Source organism: Ciconia boyciana, chromosome 8, assembly GCF_034638445.1.
Source record: "Ciconia boyciana chromosome 8, ASM3463844v1, whole genome shotgun sequence".
Taxonomy (NCBI): domain Eukaryota; kingdom Metazoa; phylum Chordata; class Aves; order Ciconiiformes; family Ciconiidae; genus Ciconia; species Ciconia boyciana.
In genome coordinates, this window is record NC_132941.1 from 36994562 (window position 1) to 37015038 (window position 20477).

Here is a 20477-nt window from a genome sequence, read left to right on the forward strand (position 1 = left end):
ACTGCACTTTGCAGATGTTTTATGTTGCATTACAATGACCTGCACTAAAATGAATTGGTCTATTTTTCTTTAATCCATTTCTTTCTGTATGGAGTTTGTATTTTTAGTACTAGATACCTAGATATCCATGTTATCTTTACAATTAACTGGTATTGTGGAAGCTATTACATGATTAAATATTTTAGACAGAAAATACAAATTAAAATAGTAATAATATAAAAAAAGAATCACAGTGGTAAAAAATGCCATGCTATGATACAATAGCATAAACATTCGTGGAGAAGACAGCAGGATTTCTTTTAAAGTACAGTTCTTTTTCGTAATTATTTTGTAGTCTAACAAAAGACCAATAACTCCTTTAAAATACAGAATTATTTTCTGATTCTCACTTATTCTTATCTACATTTCCCCACACTTCAGCAAAATCAAAAAGGAAAGTCATAGAAGATTACTCTCTTTTAAAAATGGGTTACATGCAATTTTAGGCCATGTACTCAGACTTCCTATGACTGATTTCTACAGATAAAATACCAGATCTTCGGATTTTTCTCCAATTCTTTTCTCCCTCTTTCTGTTGTGTGAAATACCCCCATAAACAGGGCCCAAATCCCTGCTTTCGTGCTTCCGAAGGCAAAGCTATGAGGGTGACAATATACAAAATGTTGCTGCATGCATGAAGTTAACACAACTGAAATAATAAGAAACATATTCCACTCTTATTTCTTTCAGTTACCATGATCTTACTTGTCACTTGTAAACATTGTAGACAAAATATTCAGACAGAAGTACAATTTTTAAGGTACTCGTGTCTGTGAAGGTTTTAGGCTTTAATAGTTATCCTGCCAGCTGCAGAAATGAAACTGTCTTTGATTTCTGACCTGAATAAATCAATCTGAGCTATGTAAAGAATGGGTTGTTAGTGCCAGGAAGCTATTTCTGTTGTTTTTTGTGTTTGCTCATGATACTAAATTGAAGGTCCGAATGGCTTATAAAACCATGAGTATGAAGTGAACCATGAAGGGTAATTAGAGATAAGCTGTGCCTTTTGCTACATCCATGTTCAAGGTGGATGTGGGCTGGAGCGATGGTATACAGGGTCTTTCCTCATCAGAACTGAGGAAAACCAGGACCCCCAGAAGCTGCTCTGATGCTGACTAGAAACTATACTGACGGTCCAACACCAAGCACCACCCAGGCACAGCCTGCAAGGGATATTTTTTCCACCTAACCAAACACTTCTTTTATGCCATTTTCAGATACACCACTTACCAATTACCATAACAGCCATAACATTAATTACAATGAAAACATGAATCACAATTTAAATTGAGGGTGTGAATATACAGAGAATTTGAACTTATTTGGATGTGTCACTTTATTCATACATTTTAATAGGTTTAAACACAGTTGGGTTTATTCTCCTTTAGCTTAACCATAAGTGCCACATCCCTTCTCTGAGATCATCTCTGGAGAAAAATATCTTCAGATTTCTGTGAGGAGTTCACAGCAGTACCAGTTGGTGCCCCCAGCAGTATGGTATAGGATTACTCCCCATCCGTATCCCAGCAGAGCCCATCCCACTGCTTCCACAGCCCAGTTCTCACGTGGGCTGAGCTCTGCGGAGCCCTCCGACTGTTGTGAGCTGCTGAATACTCAGCCATGAAGGAGAATACGCTGTGAAACACTTCCAAAGGACTGTCCCAGTACGTTGAAAGCATCACTGAAAGCTTATCTGTATTATTTGTTTTCTTTATGGTTTTATTGTCTTCTTGCTTAATTATTTGTGCTTGTTTGAGCAATTACTGAGAAATGCTGATGCATATGGCTAAATAAATTAAAGAATAATGATAGCATTTAAAAATAAACCATTTTGCAAATTTTCAATTTTTCATGGTTTCATGGAGAAAATAATCTGTTATGTACAATTACTCAACTCTTTGACAATAAAATTCCAACCCCTGCTAGTTAATGCTCAGCAATTCTGCAACAGCAGCCTGGGCCAGGAGACAAGAAATCAGCCTCTGCCACTGACCTACTGTATGCCTGTGAGCTCATAATTCTCCCGCTCCATGCCTTGTATCCTTTATTCTATCCTATTCATGTAGGATCCATGGATAACAAATGCCACTCAAGTACTACAGAATAGCTTGACACTGTTGTCCTAGTGTTACGCAAAATGAAACACCCATCCCTCCCCCAGCTTTTCTTAGCTCTTCTTCCTCAACGATTTTCCCAAAATAGTAATAATAAAAAGTCCAGAAAAGCATATGGCATTGGAAGAGAGGTGATGCGGGGATCCCATTTCAAAAAGGACTGAGAAGGCAGAGGGGTCAGCTTTAAATTGCATTCAGAGAGGGTGCTTCCAGGAGGTAAAGAACCAGTGATTTTTCTGGATAGGCTGACCTTGCACAAAAGTCCATCAGGTGATATATTTAATGTCCTTACAGCTGTTCCCATATGCTCTACACATTTTGTTGCTCTAGACAGAGGCCAGTAAATTCAAGTTTGGCTATTCTGGCAGTTCTTCCTAAGTAGTCATGTGATATAGAAATGGGAAATTTGCTCTTGATCTTAGCTGATAAATCACATCGTAACTCAGGCAAAACCACACAGTAATCTTTTAAAAGATTTAAGTGTATCTGTTGCTCAACATATATTAATTGCATTTCTATCACAGTGACTAAAAAGAATTTATTTCCTACTACTATCAACAAAAGGCAACAAGACACAAAAGAGCATTTTTCCCCCTCATTATAAGAATATCAGAAACCTGGAGCTAGTGATTACAAGCTATTAGAGACAAGTGTAGTGAAAAGTGAAACCACACACTACGGCATGAAAAGCATATTAACCACCTCAGAGGGAAAGTGATGGGGAATTAATAGATCCACTTAGTACTATGCGAGAAGGTATTAAAATCCACAAGGGTGAAAAAGGCCACTTTAAATAACCATGACATCTCTCAGAATCACTAAAGGAATGGCAAGGCTTCAGCTGCTTTTTTTTTTTTGTTGTTGTTCCATGACATATTTGTCAAGTTATGAGAATTTAAATAAACCCTGTAGTCAAGGTGGAAAAAGGAGCTAGTAATCAGGAGCAAGATTAAGACTCATGAAGACTGGTGAACTACAGAAAAACAGGAGGGCCACACCACCTCCTCTCGCCCCTTGCTCGGTGTATGAAGGGGCACAGAGCACTTGTGTTTCTAAGAGGGGCAGCTGAGAATGCCTTCCTTATGCCTACGAGGACATCGAACCATTCGCTGCAGTCTTGTGGAGCACATTCATTAAATATCTCTTGAAGATAACAGAATCTCTTTGGGAAGGGGTTGGTAATACTAGGAAGTCCTAAGTTTCATGCATTAGGTGAAATAAATCTGAATCTCCTGTGTACCTCAAAGATCCTGCATTAAAAATGGGCACATCTATCCCTTCCTTACTGAAGAATTATAGCAAGATTACCAGTGCATTAGTCTCCAAATCCAAGATGCTAGAAAACCTAGCAAGAAATTAAGTGTGTTGCTGCCAGAATATTTTGGAAAAGCAGTGGACTTGAAGGTGATTCAGGAGAAATACTAGAAGCTGTCTTCAGACAGTTATGTATGAATCCTGCTTACAGTATACAGTATTTTTCATCTAATTTGTATCCCTAACAAAATAACAGAATCGATACCAAGAGAAATAGACTCGGCACAGGCAAACACAATTACCAGCTATGAGTAGCTAGAGTTCAGAGAAAATACAGCTGTCCCAACAAAATCTAACCCTTTTTTTTACTTTACAGAATCACAATTGAGCGGAGGAAGGAAGTGGAGGAGATGCAATGCATTTGAGTCTGGGAAGGAAAAGCATATGATACTTAAAAATATTGTCAATGCAAACAAAAAGCTTTATTCCCTGCAATATAGCAAATGACAGGGAGGCATCCATGTTTTAACTTAAATGCCTAACTCTCCCTGTGTTCTTCCTCAGCCTCGGGGCTTGCCAAGGGAGGTGCTGGGATGTGGCCATTCTTCCTTGCTTGTGTTTACCCTGCTGATCAGAGAGGGCAAAAACCCCCAAAAGAATAACTTCTTAAATGAGGGGAGTCCTAAAAAGCCTACATTTTTCAGTTGGCCAGCTCCATTCTTTTCTAAATATCCTGTTGCTTAACTTGAATATGCACATCTGAAAGAGCATTTCTGCCATATGGATGTTTAATGAACTTGGGAATGTCCCAAGTGTTGGGAATGTCCAACACTTCAAATCCATTTCTTAAACACTGCCTTTTAAAATAAGGATTGCTGCAAGGTAACCCGTAGTCTAGGATGCAGCAGGAGAATTCTGATACAAATGGAGAGTGTTTTACAAGCAAACATTCAGAGTTTTTAACCTTGTATATGGTTCTCATAATTGCACTACTGTAAAGAAGCTTTAATTGGCAGAGAGGTGGGATATCATGGGGACTGAGGTCTGAAGTCCTTTTCTTTTCCTTCTGCAGTAATGCTAACAGCTGCAAGTATAATGAGTTAGGCTAGAATAAAATGCAAATTTGTAATTCATTTTAATACTTGGTTCAAAAAGGGAATGTGTATGTTTTTTGTGTTAACAGTAATTTTAATAAATTCACATGGTTTCTCTCATTTAAAACAAGATTCAAAATCAGCTTTGAAAATAAGTAACAAAAAATTATTATTGTCCTTAAGTCCAGCCAAGGGTAAAAAGGGAAAAAAGGAATGATGAAGAGAAAAAGTACTTCACTGAGATTGGTCAAACTCTTTACACGCACAAACCACTTGAAACACTATCTGCTGTACCCTGGGTCCTGGGAAATAAGTAAAACCTCTTTCTAGAGCAACACAGCATTTGGAAAGATCCATGCATCCTTTACTAAACGCAGCAACCTCTGAGTCAGAATGTGATGGCTCTTTCAGAATAGACATTATTAGAATAGTCATCAAGAATAAGGAACCTTATGCAACTATTCTCAGGTCTACACTAATGTGTTCTTCTCTACAGAAGACGAAAAAGCAGGGTGAAAAACCTGAAAGCATCACCAGGTCCATTACAAATAGGCAGAAGAAAAATATGGGAGAATCTTTTAGGGAAAGAGAGAAAGGTGACATACAAGCAAGACAGTTTTCCCATGTAAGAGGAGCACTTGGAGTGGGAAAAGAAACGGCTTCCAGGATTACATAAACCAAAATGCCAGACTGAAGGACTACTCTCCAGAAAATAACCACCTTAATTTATTTAAGTTTCTTTATTGGCTCCTGGAAATGAAGAGAACTAAGATTTCTCCCCAAACCCATGTGATGGGAGCTGCAGAGAGATCACATCCAGGCAGTGAGGAGCAGAAAGGCGGCAGGGCAGCCGCAGCAGTGAGCAGCAGGAGCGCTCTCCTCCCTGCGCCACTGCTCATCCCTTTCCCACCCAGCAGATACGCCCAGGGCAGATCTCTGCTCTCTGATGGGGAGCCACTCAGCCATTCCTACGAAATACCATTTCAAAGTTATTTGCTGCTGCCTTGCCATACTCCCTGCCCTTTTTTTCCCCCTCCAATCTGCCAAGTTTTGTAAATATTTCATGAATTGCCTACATGCATTTGTGCACTAAAATCTTGCTAACAATAGAAGCCGTTATTACCCTGCGCTGTTACGCTACATCCTGCACAAGGTCATTCTGGTTTTCTTCCTTAGTATCTTTGCTCCCAAAGGGAAAATGCATTAATGGCAAGGAGAAAACAGCTGCCTGCAAGCGGCCACAAGAACTAGAAAACGGTGTGTTAATTACCAGCACTGATAATGCCAGTCTGAACAGCATTAAAAGCTGAAAAACAAATTTGAATTAAAATAATAAATAATAATAATGGTTTTCAATCTCTAATACCTGGAATCTACAAACTGCTACCTCGGCCATTATGGCTGTTGTTATGACAAAAGAAAAAGATTTAAATAAAGCTTGTTGATGTGCTTCTCAGCTGTTCAGAAGACATCAAATAGTTCATTGTGATGATGGGTTGACAAAATATTGCACTGAATTACAGTGAGAAAAGGCAAAGAACATATTCTTAGTGCTAACCAAGACCCACTTTATATGTTAGAACAAAAGGATTACAAAAGCTCTTTACAACTTTGCCTTTTGTTGCCATCATTACAACCCAACAACACTCCCAACAGCTTTTTTTAGGGGCTAGAAGTAATATATGACTGAATGAACTGAAAGTGAAACAAAGAATTGCACAAGGTTTCCTAAGCTGTGATCATGTCAATGTAGCGGAGGTATCTTCCTTCTTGAAATAGCATGTTTTTCCTGAACCACAAAGCATATAATGAGCACGATGGTGCTCAGATAAAACAAAAGTGTTAGTGAACACAAGCAATGCTCTGACAACTCCTCTGTCATAGCATGGAGACTCTGCTTACTCTGAATTGGTTAAAAGGACTTATACTTATTTCTACATTAACTGGATGTAAACCAGGAGTTGAGACATCTGTGGCTAAGTGGGTATGAGTGCTCACTTTTGCTAAACTCCCACTATTTGGATGGAACAGCAAATAAGGTATTCATCCCTTTAAGCAAAACTAAGATACTTTTTTTCAAAAAGAGTTAAGCATTTAAAAATACTTCAATACATCTTTTATGATTTCATATTATATTGCTACCAGGATCCTTCTCAGTTTTTTCAAAGACTTTGTTCAAAATAAGACAGCACTAAATGTGTATGACTGGGGGAAGAGAATGACATGCATTGGAAAATACCTTGTATCCAGGGCTAAATAAATCCATCGCCTTGAAGTTCCTTATTTCAAATACGCTTTAAGTATTTCATGATTGTGGGATTGTATTAACTTACATATAACTATATACAGAAAATGACTAAATACATTTCAAATTTAGTTTGATCAAACTGATCTCTTTCTGGTATCAAAAATCCCTTTAACACAAGACCCAGGAAAATGAGACCATCTGCACAGTCTTCCCTTGGGCACTAGTTGACATGTGTAAATTTAGTTCTAGATTTTGAATTTACTCTGAATTAACTGTGACAAATCTCTACATTTTTTCATGCAGGTTCATTAACTATTGGAAGACTTGAAATCACTTAAGATCAAGGACCCCCACTCCACCTATAAACCATACATATGAGATAAGGTATTGCTGGAAACTGTAATAGTAATTTCCACTGCTGGATGCAGAGCTAGGGGGCTCAGCCAGGTCTATTACATGAACAAAATGTACCATCATCCATTGAAATAACTTTAGAACAAAATCCCTGCTTGGTGTTTTCCATTAACAGGCCTGACAGAAAACATTTTATGAAAGAGGTGAGAATTCTTGTTCCCATTGCTCAGATGCTAATAGCAACATGGCGATGTGCTGCCATCAGCAGCAAGAACTCAGCCAGGCTATTAAGTGTTGTAGCTGGCAAGATTACTTACATTTTGCAGCTGGACTCGGCTTTGTGCCATACACTCTGACTTTGCCATCATGCTGGAAGCATTTAGGCTGTAGGTTTTCCTATTCTGCGTTTCTTTCAGCTGTTCATGAATTTGCTTTTTTTGTTTCCTGCAGAGAGAAATAAAATTCATGTAAGAAAGAGCGAGTCTGATCTTCTACTATAGCCATGATATTTTTATAGCCTTTGTTCAAAACTTCACCGTATTAGATTAGCCAGCTGAGCTAATTCACTAGTGTCTAATATTTCAATGCAGTGGTCATTTTCTGGTGAAGCTTAAGAAAGGGAAAAAAGAGCTCTTCTGTTTAAAATACCTTCTATTCTCAGATTACTATAATAGCATGCTAGTTGTTTTAGTGCAGAATTTTGTAAGATCATGTATTACATATTTAACAATAGCTTGCAAGTAGGCCTGAATATTAAAAAAGCATTTTGCTCTGATTTGGAACAAAGATTTTGGCAAATACAGCACACACAAGCCCCTGTTGGCTATAAAAAGTATCAAAGAATCAAAGATTTCTGCTAGTAGCTGGTTGGACTTGACCTATAACCCAATATCTTGTATAGACCAGCTTTTGCTTACATGCTTAAACCTGGAAAAAAACATCAGTACGGTATCTGAGGCTGTGCTTTTGACATATTATACTACGATCCACTATGTCAGAGCTAGGAATACCACTAGATGAATCACTTGCAATATTCAGGAGATAACTACACTATTAATAAAGGCTTTCTGCTTCTGCCACACTATATTGGCAAACTGAGTTTTAAAGTTCTGTACATGATTGAGGATATGAGGCAGCAAACTTTATTTTAAATATTTATTTTATCTTCTGCAAACAGATGTGTCAGCTGGGCAAAAACTGTTAGCAAAATATATTTAAGGTCTTTTATCAGTCTCCATTCTTTTGATAAGCTACATTGTCTGAGACTATTAGTTTTAAATGATCACAAGAAATAACTCCACAATACTATTTTAATCCTTTCTCTCCTTCCTTCTCCCTTTTTCTCCCCAGCAGATGCATCTCCAGCAGCAAACCTACAAAGGCCCTGGAAACTGCCCAGCAAGGTCAAGGACTCATCATCAGCAGCAGCACTTCGTTATGCCACCAGCAGCTTTTGGACAGCAATTGGTGTGGAGCCAAATTTCAGGAGGAAGTGGTTTCAGGGAAGTGTCAATGAGAAATAAAGGAAATATAGTCTTTCTATTCCGAAATCTGAAATTTTAGCAAAGAAGCTTCAGCAACATTTTGAAAAATTTCTGGTGATTTTGCTGCTGAAAGCCTTCTGACATCATCAAATTTGACAGCATCTTACTTGACTCAGGCCAATGAATTTGACACCGGATCAAGTATAAAAGTCACTTTAACTTCTTTCAGTGCAGTCTGTGTCTAGTACAGGAAAGTGTAAGGAACCAGAGGAAAATGACTTACTTAAGTGGTCAAGGGGGGAAACTGTGAGAAAGGAAAAGTTCCCTCAATATGAAAGAAAGCAGTGAGAAGTATCACAGTTCAGATATTCAATTTTAATATATAGTTTTTAATATATTAAAATAAATATGTGGGATTTCCTCTGTCTTTGAGTCCCTTAGTTCTGATTCAGCATTGCACAATTTAAGCATTTGTTTAAACTGAACAAGCTGTAAGCACCTGCTTAGAAGTAGGTATTTGTTATAGCATGTTTCCTGAATACAGGTCATAAACTATAATAAATCTTGGACTCTATAGGTATCTCTTATGCTTTCTATTTACATACTATTTTGAAACAGCATGGCAAATGAAAAAGAATGAATTTACATTGTAAGCATGTTACAAATATGAGTGGCATGTTTTGAGTATAGCTAGGAGCTCATAATTAGTAAGATTTATGAATATGGGTGGGTGAGGAAATAATTTCTCAAGCACAAAAACTTATTAAACTTTTAAAATTCTTCCTTAGCCAAAACAACTTGTAAAGTTAATATCAGAATAATCTGAATAGATATATAATCCTAAGGATTATCATGTCAAATTAAATTAGTCAGTTGAGTCTGAAAAATCTCTTAAAAACATTTTTTGATATCTACTCATTTTTAAAACCAATGAAATTGAATAATTTAATTTGTAAAATGTCAAAATGAACTCCTCAGCTTCTCATAAAATTCCAGGGGAAATTCATAAAAGCAACTCTGGAGTTTGTAGGAATAATTATTTTCTGACCAGTTAAATTATATACACTGAGGAAATAAGCATATATATCCGTATGTCCTGCTGGAAAGACAGCCACTTGCATGTTGGTCTCCATAATGGTTATGGAACATCCAGTCTTTTTTGATGACTGTTTTTGAGTGGAGACTTCATATGAAGGCTAAACAATGACAGCGAAACATGATCACAGCATCAGACTTTGGGAATCTCTCCTATACATACAATGTTCTTAGAATTTAATCAGGAAATAACAAAACAAATTACAAATTTTTGGAACTCTAATTTGGATTTATTTAGAAAACCTGGGTTTAGAGTTGTTTCTACATCTATAAACATGTGTAAGTAAACTGGAATATTCAGCTTCACTGCTGCAATCTTTAACATTACAACTGAGATTCCCAAAGGTAATTTACTGAGAGAAACAATCTAATAATTAATTTCCTTTTATGATCATGCAACCTAACATTAATATTAGGTTTATGCATATTCATTTTACCAAACTACAGGATGCACAGTTATAAAACTAGAAACTATTAATAATTCAAAGTTACTCACTGATTAATATATTTATTTTATAGTTTTTGTTTTCAAAACAAACGGGCCTTATGTGTTCTACTTTAGAGATATTTGGTAATAAAGTGGTGTTACTTCAGCAAGAAATGTAGTCACCAGTCATCTATAAAAGTCTAAGCCATAAAGAGCGGCCCATTACTGTACTCTCCCTCTGTTGCTAACACTTACAGCACTTTCTTGATTACCCTAAAAGGAATAATTGGAAGGGCATAGTGTTTAATTATAGTTCTAAAGTTCCTCAGATTGAATTTATTTTAAAGCAAGACTTTTAATTTAATGGTGCATAGGGAAGTCCATATTTCTAGCAGTAGTTATTATACAATTATCAGACTAAGAAAGACAGGGTCAGTGTCTTCATGGAAACTTTTTTCTTAAAGCGTGCACCATTCAGAGTTTCTGTAGCTGTTAGCAATATTTTAAATTTTTGACACATCAAATTAAAGCCAAGGATTATCCCTCATGCAGGAGGAATGCTTTGATAACTATTAAGTATGATCAAGATACATCTGCCTGATGAAGCAGCTCCTGAGAATCTGTTGACTAAAAGCTAACAGATGATAAGGGTTGAGGCATTTTAAATTTGTTGGTTTTTACACCCTTAAGACACTGGCCAATGTCACAGTTACAACACAGTTTTATGTGGCCTCTATGCAACTCAGTCTAGACACACTTATTTAGTTTTTGGACAGTTTGCCAGATGGAGCCACAGCCTGGGAGTTAGGGATTGATTAGTATCTTACTATTACTGTGTTTCATATATTTGATAAGACCTTTTGACTGAACTGGAGGTGCTCATTTTCTCATTGCTCTTCAAACTCCAGCTCCCAGGATCCGGCATAAGCACACTTCAACTCTTCCCAGTAACTCTTAACTATCATATTTATAATGCAGATAAAAAACCAAACCCAACACCCCCACGTCCTGCTGAGATATGAAGCACTATTGTCTTGTGAGTTCATCTTTGAAGCATTATTTCTACTCATTATTTTTAGACATAGCTCTCCCCACAACCTCATCGAAGTCATGGTATTTGGAAGGCTGTTCCAACCCAGCTCTCCACCACTCCCTACAACAGTGCAAAACCAAGAGGGGCACAGCTGAATAACAGGGACATTGTATTCACACTATGCTCAGACATTGACTGCATGTTCTTCCAACTGACAATCCCATTCTGCCTTTTCTGAATCCCTCTTCACCAGCAAACCCTCCAAGCCTTTCCAGGAAGAACAGGAACACCTTATTCTCCCTTTCTTTCTTCTGCAGATCTAAAATGCATAATGACATTTCAAATGCAGTGGCAAAAATGGCTGTCCCTGCTCACCATTTATGCTACAACCAAGGAGTTTGCAGAGAGGAACTGTCCTGCCACAGCATCCTCCCAGCTAGCATCACTGTCATACTCTAGGTCCAAAGAACAATTCAACAAAATCACTCAAGACATTAGAACAGGTAGAAGTGTTTAAATGAAACATGAATGAACTCAAATCCTCACTCAAATCATGCACAAAGTACCCCTGAAGTTTGGGGGGACAAAAAAGAATACAAAAAAGATCTGGTGACTTTTCCAACTTCTTTTTTTTTCCTGATAGAAATGTCAAAATATTTTTTATTTTTTTAAAATAAAAAGTAGTCCTCATCAGATTTCCTACCCATTAAAATGAATCTAAAAAGGGGGATTCAGATAAGCATCCAGACTTTTAAATAGTGCAAACCTCCACATTATTGATGCTCAGCCACCATGACTAACTTCATGCAGGTACTATTTATATTGATATGTGTTCTCTCATTAGCTCCAGCTGGAACAGGAATGAGGGATGACAACCATACAGAACATATTTATAGATACAGTGGCACTGACAAGCATGTCATGTAATTGCTATGAGGTTTTTGCAACTCAAATTACACACATAACAATAAATATTATAAAATAATGTTTAGTTGGGAAGATAAAGAATAGAGTGGAAAGTGAGTATTTCACTTGAAAATAGTTTAGTACAGATGATTCCACCATACTACGATAGTTCAATGTGCTTGTGCATTACAGATACTCAGTTATGCAACTACATCAGCAGTTTACAACTATTAGCTACAGGTTACAGATATCTGCAGAGAACTTGTCTCTTTCTGCATTTCTAACTTTACCTTTGTTCTCAGCATACAAAAACAAAAGGGACATTCAAGGATATGAAATGAATTGCAAAAAGTAGATGGCATGTTTAAACTTTTATTTTCAAAAGAGGAAAGTGATTATTGCACTGATAGTAAAAGACACGAAATTATTGTTGTCAAAAAAAGAACTGGAAAGGACACAATCTCTTCTTGATATCAGAAAATAGAAACAAGAACACATATTACTCCTGTCTACTTTTTTTTTCTTTTTGACTTAGATAGTGTAGCCACGGGCAACTGTTCTAGCCTGTCCATTAATAATGTCAGCTTCAAAAGGAGGGGAGAAATTGAAGAATTGTAAAGCCATAAAAAGGACAGAAGCTAAATAACAAACATGCTAGACGAAGGCTCTTACTTTGTTTTGAAGTAGAACGCTGCACAAAGCATGCCCACTACGACTATGCCAAAGACGATACAGGAAATAGACAGCACCTGGCGCTGGTACACTTCTTCGCTCTCTGTGAACAGCAAAATTGAGAATTATGAAAGCATCAGAAAACAATACTTGCGAAAAGTGGATTTCAGCACATCATGGTTTCATTAATGATGGACAGATACGAGAGATTTGGAGGTCTGGGTTGGCCAATTCCTCAACAGAATGGATGCTTCTCTGAACCTCTCATCTAGATAAGGTTCATAGAGTTGTTGCCTGCTAGGAAAGTTTTAGCAAATGGTTCCAATACACACAGAGAGACACATAATAATAAAAATCAGGATAGTTTAATATTTTCTCTGCCCTACGTGCTCTTTTTCAGCTTTTTTAGAAAGCTTCTACTGTTAATAGGCTAAAGAGCCCTACAACCATGGAGTTTTTCTGGCTTAAGGCAAGACCCATCAGAGCTCTCACAAGGTCCCACAAGATTCAGAGTTCTTTTTTAGCCACCCAAAAAATGTAAGGTTTTTTTTTTTAATTGAATGGTGATTACAATGCGTTATTCCCCTGTCATTCCCTGTACTTGAAGCTTACATACAACATACCACAGTAAAAAATTAATTCAATCAACTTGATGGAACCCAATGACTACTATGCTACAATGCACCAGATATTGCTTTCATGGGACTCTATTTTTTTAAAAGAAATTTCCTTAATAAATCTCATAATCTTCTAATTAATTTTAAAACAGGAACAGAATGAAAGTAAAAAAAAAAAGAAAAAAGCTAAGAAAACAAGAGAAAACACTCATTCATGACAGCAGACAGAAGCTGATAGGCAACTGGAGTTTCACACACTGAACTAATCAATGGCTCTTTAAGTATTATATTTTATTTTTATTATTTCAACTACTTCTCTAGACCAAAGTGCTAACATGCTAAACAGATTGTTATTTTTTAAGATCAGTTTCTCCAAACTTGCAACATACAAACCAGTATTTTCATTCATATATTTTAGGTAGAAACCCAACATGTAGGATTATCAAAGCCCAGTACAAGCACTGTACACTGACAAATCTACATTTCCTTTCTAGGTTGGAGATCTTCAGTGCAGACCCCCCCCCCCATCAATATGAATACCAGACACATATGTCAAGTAGGTGACAGTAACTCCAAGCTGCAGGTTCATAAGTCTCAGGTTCATAAGAGGACAATACTGTATGACAACATCAAGGTGAATCTAGGTAAATATTGAAAAAAATCTACACCTAGCTGGAACTTCAGTCAAATACTATCTGGTGTTATAATGACTGAAGACTATGTACAGTATCCTAATCAGTACTAATTATTAATTTCTCAAGAATGAATATCACAGTGCTGTTACTAAACATTTTGAAATTTAAGTACAGTCATTTGTCTATTGTAAAAGTCCCAGTCCCTTTTCATAAGCTACTTCAAATAAAATTACAAGTACCAAATCTTTATTTAATTACTTTACTTGCTCACTCAAAGAACACCAGTGATTCAGAAGCCATTTCTAAGATGCCAAATGTCCTCAGCTCCTGTTGACTTTTTTCTCTCATTTAATTTTGAAATTCTAAAAGCTGTACTTTTAAAATATTGTCTTAAAAATAAAAAGAAGCAAATATAGTAACTTACGCTTTTTACCTGTCTAAAATATATCTGGAAAGGTTGTAATTCAATAGGAAATCCTGATAACATTGCAGCAAAACTGATTCCAGTAGAGCTTTAGGCCCATTCTTCATTGGCATATATAAAATTTGGATCTAGACAGTAAATCCTCACTGGCAATGAACTAAATGTTTGGGGGTTTAATTTCTTTTTTTGTTTTGTTTGTTTGTTTTTACTAGCCTGTGTAAACACAATTACCCACCTTCCATTTCCACTGCAGTACACAAAGGACTAATCTTACAGATTTTGAATTCTTATGTTGAGGTGGATCACACTGCAAATAGTTAAAGAATTGTTCAGTTCAGCAATTGTTAATCTCTTCTGCCTGAATACCAATTTCAGCACCTACTGCCTAAGACCACAACTAAAACATACGTACTTATAAACTCTAATTTCACTCAAACATTGCATATAAGTAAAAAAATTCTATTTATTAAAAGAAATTGATTTAAGTAATGTGTGCAAACAAGCTTAATTTTGCTTTTCTTTCAACCTAAGTCCTCATTAAATACTTTCTTTTTTTTTCTTTTGTTATATTTTTGAGAAATGGTGAGTTTAACGCAGCTATGGTCTTTTGTCAGTCCTGAATAGCTATCACTGTCTTGTTAAAGATGCTTTAGAATATGTCTTACCAAGATAAAAGCACTTCAGAGACTGGACAACATTATCTTGCTCAAACAACTATGTGAAGATTTAAGTCTTTTGTGTAGTCAGATTAATCCCTGCCAGCTTTCAACACATGCTGATCAATGCTTTCTTTCCTTTTTGTTTATTTTACACAGTCCATATTTAAAGAACTACTTATTGATTAACTTTACTCCATTTCTTAGACACTTTTGTTCACTTTTTATATCCTTTAAATCTTTATTTATGTATTGGACTCCACAATTTTTTGTCTCCAACACCTTAAAATATAATCAGTTAAGCATTTTTCCATTCTCTAATCTTCCACATTGCCTTTTTAAAAAAAAAAAAACACCTTCTTACTGATAGAAATGTAATCGTCCCCTCTGTGCAAACTTTGAAGGTCTCCTCACTGTTGCCATGATTTAACCTCACTATTGCTCTAAACACGTATAGCACAGCTGAGATCCTCTCTAGCCAAGGTGTACTGAATAGGGCCTTTAAATAAGGCAGAAGGCTACAGCTGAGTACTGCAAAGCACTTTTGTTCTCACAGAACAGAAAGCTGTGGAAATTCAACGTGTAGAAAAGAGAAGAACTGAAAATTCCTTCTCCTTAGTTGAAGATGTGCATCACCTTGTGCATACATGTATTTACATACTGAAACAAACTTCCCAAGGTAATCTGAAGTGTGACTGAAATTATGGTAAGTCTCTGTTCACATGTTTTCATATATTCCTTGTGAAGTAAATCACGTTAATTACATTCTATTGAAATAAATACTCTAGGGAGAGGATTCCTCACTTAATGAGCAGCCAAGAAAATATTTCAGCTAAAAACCAAAATATAAACTGCCATGGATATTCCTGGATAATTCAGTTGAGGAGTTAAGTCTACAGAACACAAATTCCACCAAGCTTTCCAACTATACAAAATATGTAACCTATACCAACAGAAATACAACCACAGACCACAGTGCTGAAAAATAACACAGTAAACTGTTTAGATGCAGACTATTGTGTTTAACAAAAATTACGGAAAGAAAGATCTTCCCAGAACATAAAGACAAGACAAACTGACATAGGACATGAAGCCTGTTGAAAGGCTAGGTTCCCATAGACAAGTCCCCACTCACTATGTGTGCTGTTACGTCTAGCTCATTTTTATTTATAATATTGATTCTTCCTTATTTTCATTCCTGCTACAAAATTGTCTTTCTCCCTTCACCTGTGTCACGTCACCCCACTGAATGTAAACTTCTCATGCCTAAAGTGCTCCTTTTTCCTAAAGTGCTCCTTCTTCTATCTCACACATTTACTACCATTTTGAAACACAAAATGACTACTGGTGACCCACAGAAGCAAAGTTTTTTCCAGCACTCACATCACAGTCACATTTCATCTGTCTGTTACTAAAAAAAAGTACATGCCATATTCCAGGTACTAGGATTTGGGTTTTTTTTTCTCTTGCTCTTGAAAATTTACTCTTAAAGGCTTTCATCTGTCTGCTTTATGCATGTGGAAAGGCCCACGGAAGCATACAGTAAGTCTTTAGAGGATTAAAAAGTGTAGGGTAGACACTTTTTTTTCATGATTGTTACTTCTAAATGATATGGTAGTTTTGTTGTGTAAATAAGCTGAAACTTGCCTCTTCTTTGTGACTTTATTATAAAAGGAAGAACACTGGTACAAGGTCCTTGAGAAACAACCACGGATGTTTCTAACCATATTACTGAGAAAAAATAATTTAGTTAATTAAAACAGATTATGTTAGGCTTTGTTAGCACCTAAATCCACAATATCATTACCAGCCATAATCACTGGATCCTCTAGTCCTATTGTGTATTTTCTGCATTCATTGAAATATCTTTGAAAGGGATTTCAAATATGAAGAACAGCATTGTACATGTGGCCTAAGCAAAACGATAACAAAACAAAAACAGTAGCGTTCCCCCTTGTGGTGCTTATTTCAATGGCTCTTCAATAAAATCTCAATATGGTCACAAGCATCACAGAGAATAATTATTGAATATTCAAACTGAGCCAACTGAGAAATTACGCCATTTACTATATGAATGCATTACTCAAGCTTTGCTTGATAAAGAAAAAAAATACGAATAAACGTGCAGATTAATTTTTCTGCTGTTTCTGCTGTTCTGAAAGCACCACAAACCCTAACAGCATTCAGCATTCCCTTACTTTCCTCACTCTCCTCCCCTGAATGGACCTGCTCTGCATTCTATAGCAAGTAACAACATGCTGTAGAATAAATATGGAAAGCCCAGTATCTTGTCATTGGTATGTATGACAAACAATTGCTTTCCACGTGCTTTCTCTCATTGATAAATGCCTATGAAAACTTTATGAAAATAATTCTATGACTTATTTTTCACCAGAAAATTGAGAGATGTTCTTCTTCACCTTTTTCTCAATCCCTGCCATTTAAGAGTTAACAGAGGAAACATGGCCTAATGGATAGAACATAAGAACAGCTTTTCCTCAATAAATTACAAGACAACATGAAGGCAGGCTTTCTTTTTGTCCCCATGCAAAAACTAAGCCATGCAGGTGCAGCGAAGTGGGCACTGCCACCTCCGCTGTAACCTCACTGCCACACACTTTTTCCATTTCCGTTCATTCTCTGCCCATGCATTTTCTGACACACGTCTTCCCATGCCATATTGTATTGGAATGTCCTGCAGAGCCAGAACCTCACTACTGAGGTGAACCTCAATAGTATAATTTGCCACTTACACTCTTATTGGTGTCCTGCATCCTCAAAGTCCCATATACAACAGCAGAGGAGGACTACATGGAAACCCCATACACAACGTCAAGATTTCCAATAAAATATGGATTGCCATAAGTTAAAAGGCAAGAGAGTAGTTAAAGCGTATTCCTCAATATACTTAGATTTATGTGTGACAAGTGCTGAACTATATAAGGCATTCTAAATTTAATTCATGAAGAGAATAAAAACAGCCTGCATGTTCCACAAAATCTGTGATTGCTTCAGCATCAGACTTCCAACTCTCCCAAGAGTTTTCTCTGTTCTTTCACTTGCAAAAACCTACTGTACAGATTCACTGCCATATGCTGTATCTTGTGCTAAGGCAGAACAATTTAACAGTTGAAATGCTACAAGCCACAGTTCACAAATTTCTTCTTTGACTTTGGGTAAGTCAAGATCCTTGTTCTTTCTGTAACCATGAAGATAATATTGCCTCTTCCATTTCAGTGATTAATGTGATCAAATGTAATACAAACCTATTAACCTCTAAAGGAATTAAGTCTATGCAAATACATAAAATAGATACACCTGCCCCAGATAATTCCGTTCCAACATCTTTAAGAGCATATGAATTACTTCACATAAAATACCATGTTTTATTCTAATTCTCAGCTACCTTTATTGGACACTGAGTTTTCTTCCTTCAGCTTTTGTCTGTCTGGGTAGAATTTCCCTTTTAAAAGCGCTTCAAAACACTTGAGTTCACAAATTAAGAGTGGAAGTTTTTATCTGCTATCGTTTACAGAAAGGGCAGAGTCAAGGTTAATTTGCACAGATTCACATTTCAGACTGGAATCAGTGCAAGCTGACTTCTGCTGGCAAAAGTTCATAAAGCATTTCATAGTTTCGATAGTGATTTTCTCTTGGGAAGAACTGTTCAATGATTCTGATTGTAATTAAGATTAACAAAATACATTTTCTTGTACTTATGGAACATCCACAGCAGAAGGATCTTAATGAGAGCAAAGTGAAATAGATGTAGCCCATTATATATTATAATTGCATTATATTATACGTTGTTTGACTATTGGTATTTAACACTAGTGAGATCATTTTCTGCATGCACAGAATGCAGAAAAGGAAGGGATGAGTATTCAACCAGACTGACCTATTTGAGTACTTGATTCTACAATATTAATGCTGCATTAGCACTAGTTTTGCATGGAATATTAAAAATGAAGCAATGAATTAAGTATAATTTTATAGACTCATCATGAAAAGGGATGCAAAGGTATGTGCTCTAACCCTGAGCTCTCAACCAGCTATTTTAGGTGGGTGAGTGAAAGGTGAAATCTCATTCAAAAATTAATGAACCAAAATCTCCTGAAAAGTTATTTTCATCAAACTCATCCTTAAAAAAAAAAAACCAACCCAAAATAAAATGAGACGAACAGTGGAGAGTTATTTGCAAAAAAGAAAAAAGAGAGGCTAACCTTACACAAGAAAGTCTAGTGTTGTCTGTGGTTACAATAATTGAAGTGCAATAATCAATAGGTGAAGGTGCCAATATTCTTAGTAAGTGCTCTAGTTGTTATGAAGTGAAATTTTGGTAAGTACTTTTACAAATCAAGATCACAATTCTGAAGGTAAATTAATTTTAACTTTGGTTTCCTAAGAAACAATCATTTCCTTTTCTCTGCAGGGAGCTTGGGAATTTGTGTCAGCTATAACCAGAACTCAAATCTAACAAACTTTCAAAGCCTTAGTTAAGTACATTCAATGCAACATATTTATTAAATCTTAGGCTTGAAATAGCTCCATAGGCAGCTAAGGGATGAGCGGTAGCCTTTTCCTTTTTAAGAAAAAGTCTGGTTAGGAGGTTTCGTGTATTGACAATTTATGAGTAAGACAATCCAATTCTATTACAAACTTTATCAACTTTCATTCTATTTCTAAGAAGAATAAGGTCAGTCATCTATCAACACAATTCATAACTTAAGTCTCACAGCCTCTGTGTGCATGCGCTAATTTTGCTTTTTGAAAGATTCAGTTTTAGAATTTATTATAGCAATTCTAAGTTTCTCTAAGACCTATTACTGCAAAAATACACCCAGTAAGCTAACCTGTACTACATTCTTATTATATACTAATAAGAGTAAAAATTACATATGAACCTTGTTTTTACCTTATTCATTTTTGATGCAACCTGAATATAAATATTTTAACTTGGGGTTACTAAGTATAAGAGAAAAACAAATGTGAGGGCCATTCTTCCTCCCTCCCCCAACTTAACTTCCAGTCTGTATATACGGGGAAAAAAGTTACCTGGTTAATAGAGGTTGACAGCTAAAAATCTATGGCACTATTTTAAACAATGAGCACACTGAAAAAAACCTTACGATAAAAAGGGTAAAGCTGTCTAAAACTGTGATCCTCTGACAGTAATCTCCCTGCCTGACGGCTGCTTGCATTTTTGCTGATGTGTGAAAGGGATAAGCGGCTAAGGAGCTGCCCCCTAAGGAACAGCAGTCCCGAAGGAGAGAAACTTGATATCTGGTGGAGAGGAAAAGAACCCACTAAAAGATCTGAAACACTTCATTTCTATTTTATGTTAGACCACTGTTGAGGGCATTTCTACTAAAAATGCATCAGGTTGCTGAAGAAATAGTATCATGGTAATACGGTGTGAAATTCT

General features: G+C 36.4%; 1 protein-coding gene across 8 annotated transcripts in view; it reads right to left on the minus strand.

The window, feature by feature from the left end:
• NRG3 (neuregulin 3) overlaps positions 1 to 20477 on the minus strand; it is a 426542-nt gene that overhangs the window by 19098 nt on the left and 386967 nt on the right. For all 8 annotated transcript variants that reach the window (XR_012043908.1, XM_072870984.1, XM_072870982.1 and 5 more), the window contains 2 exons: positions 12721 to 12823; positions 7421 to 7547 (listed from right to left, as the gene is read on the minus strand). Coding sequence is in view for 7 of the 8 variants with exons in the window: in XM_072870984.1 (XP_072727085.1) it covers positions 7421 to 7547; positions 12721 to 12823 (230 nt within the window). In the remaining variant the exon portion in view is untranslated. The remainder of the gene's footprint in view (positions 1 to 7420; positions 7548 to 12720; positions 12824 to 20477) is intronic.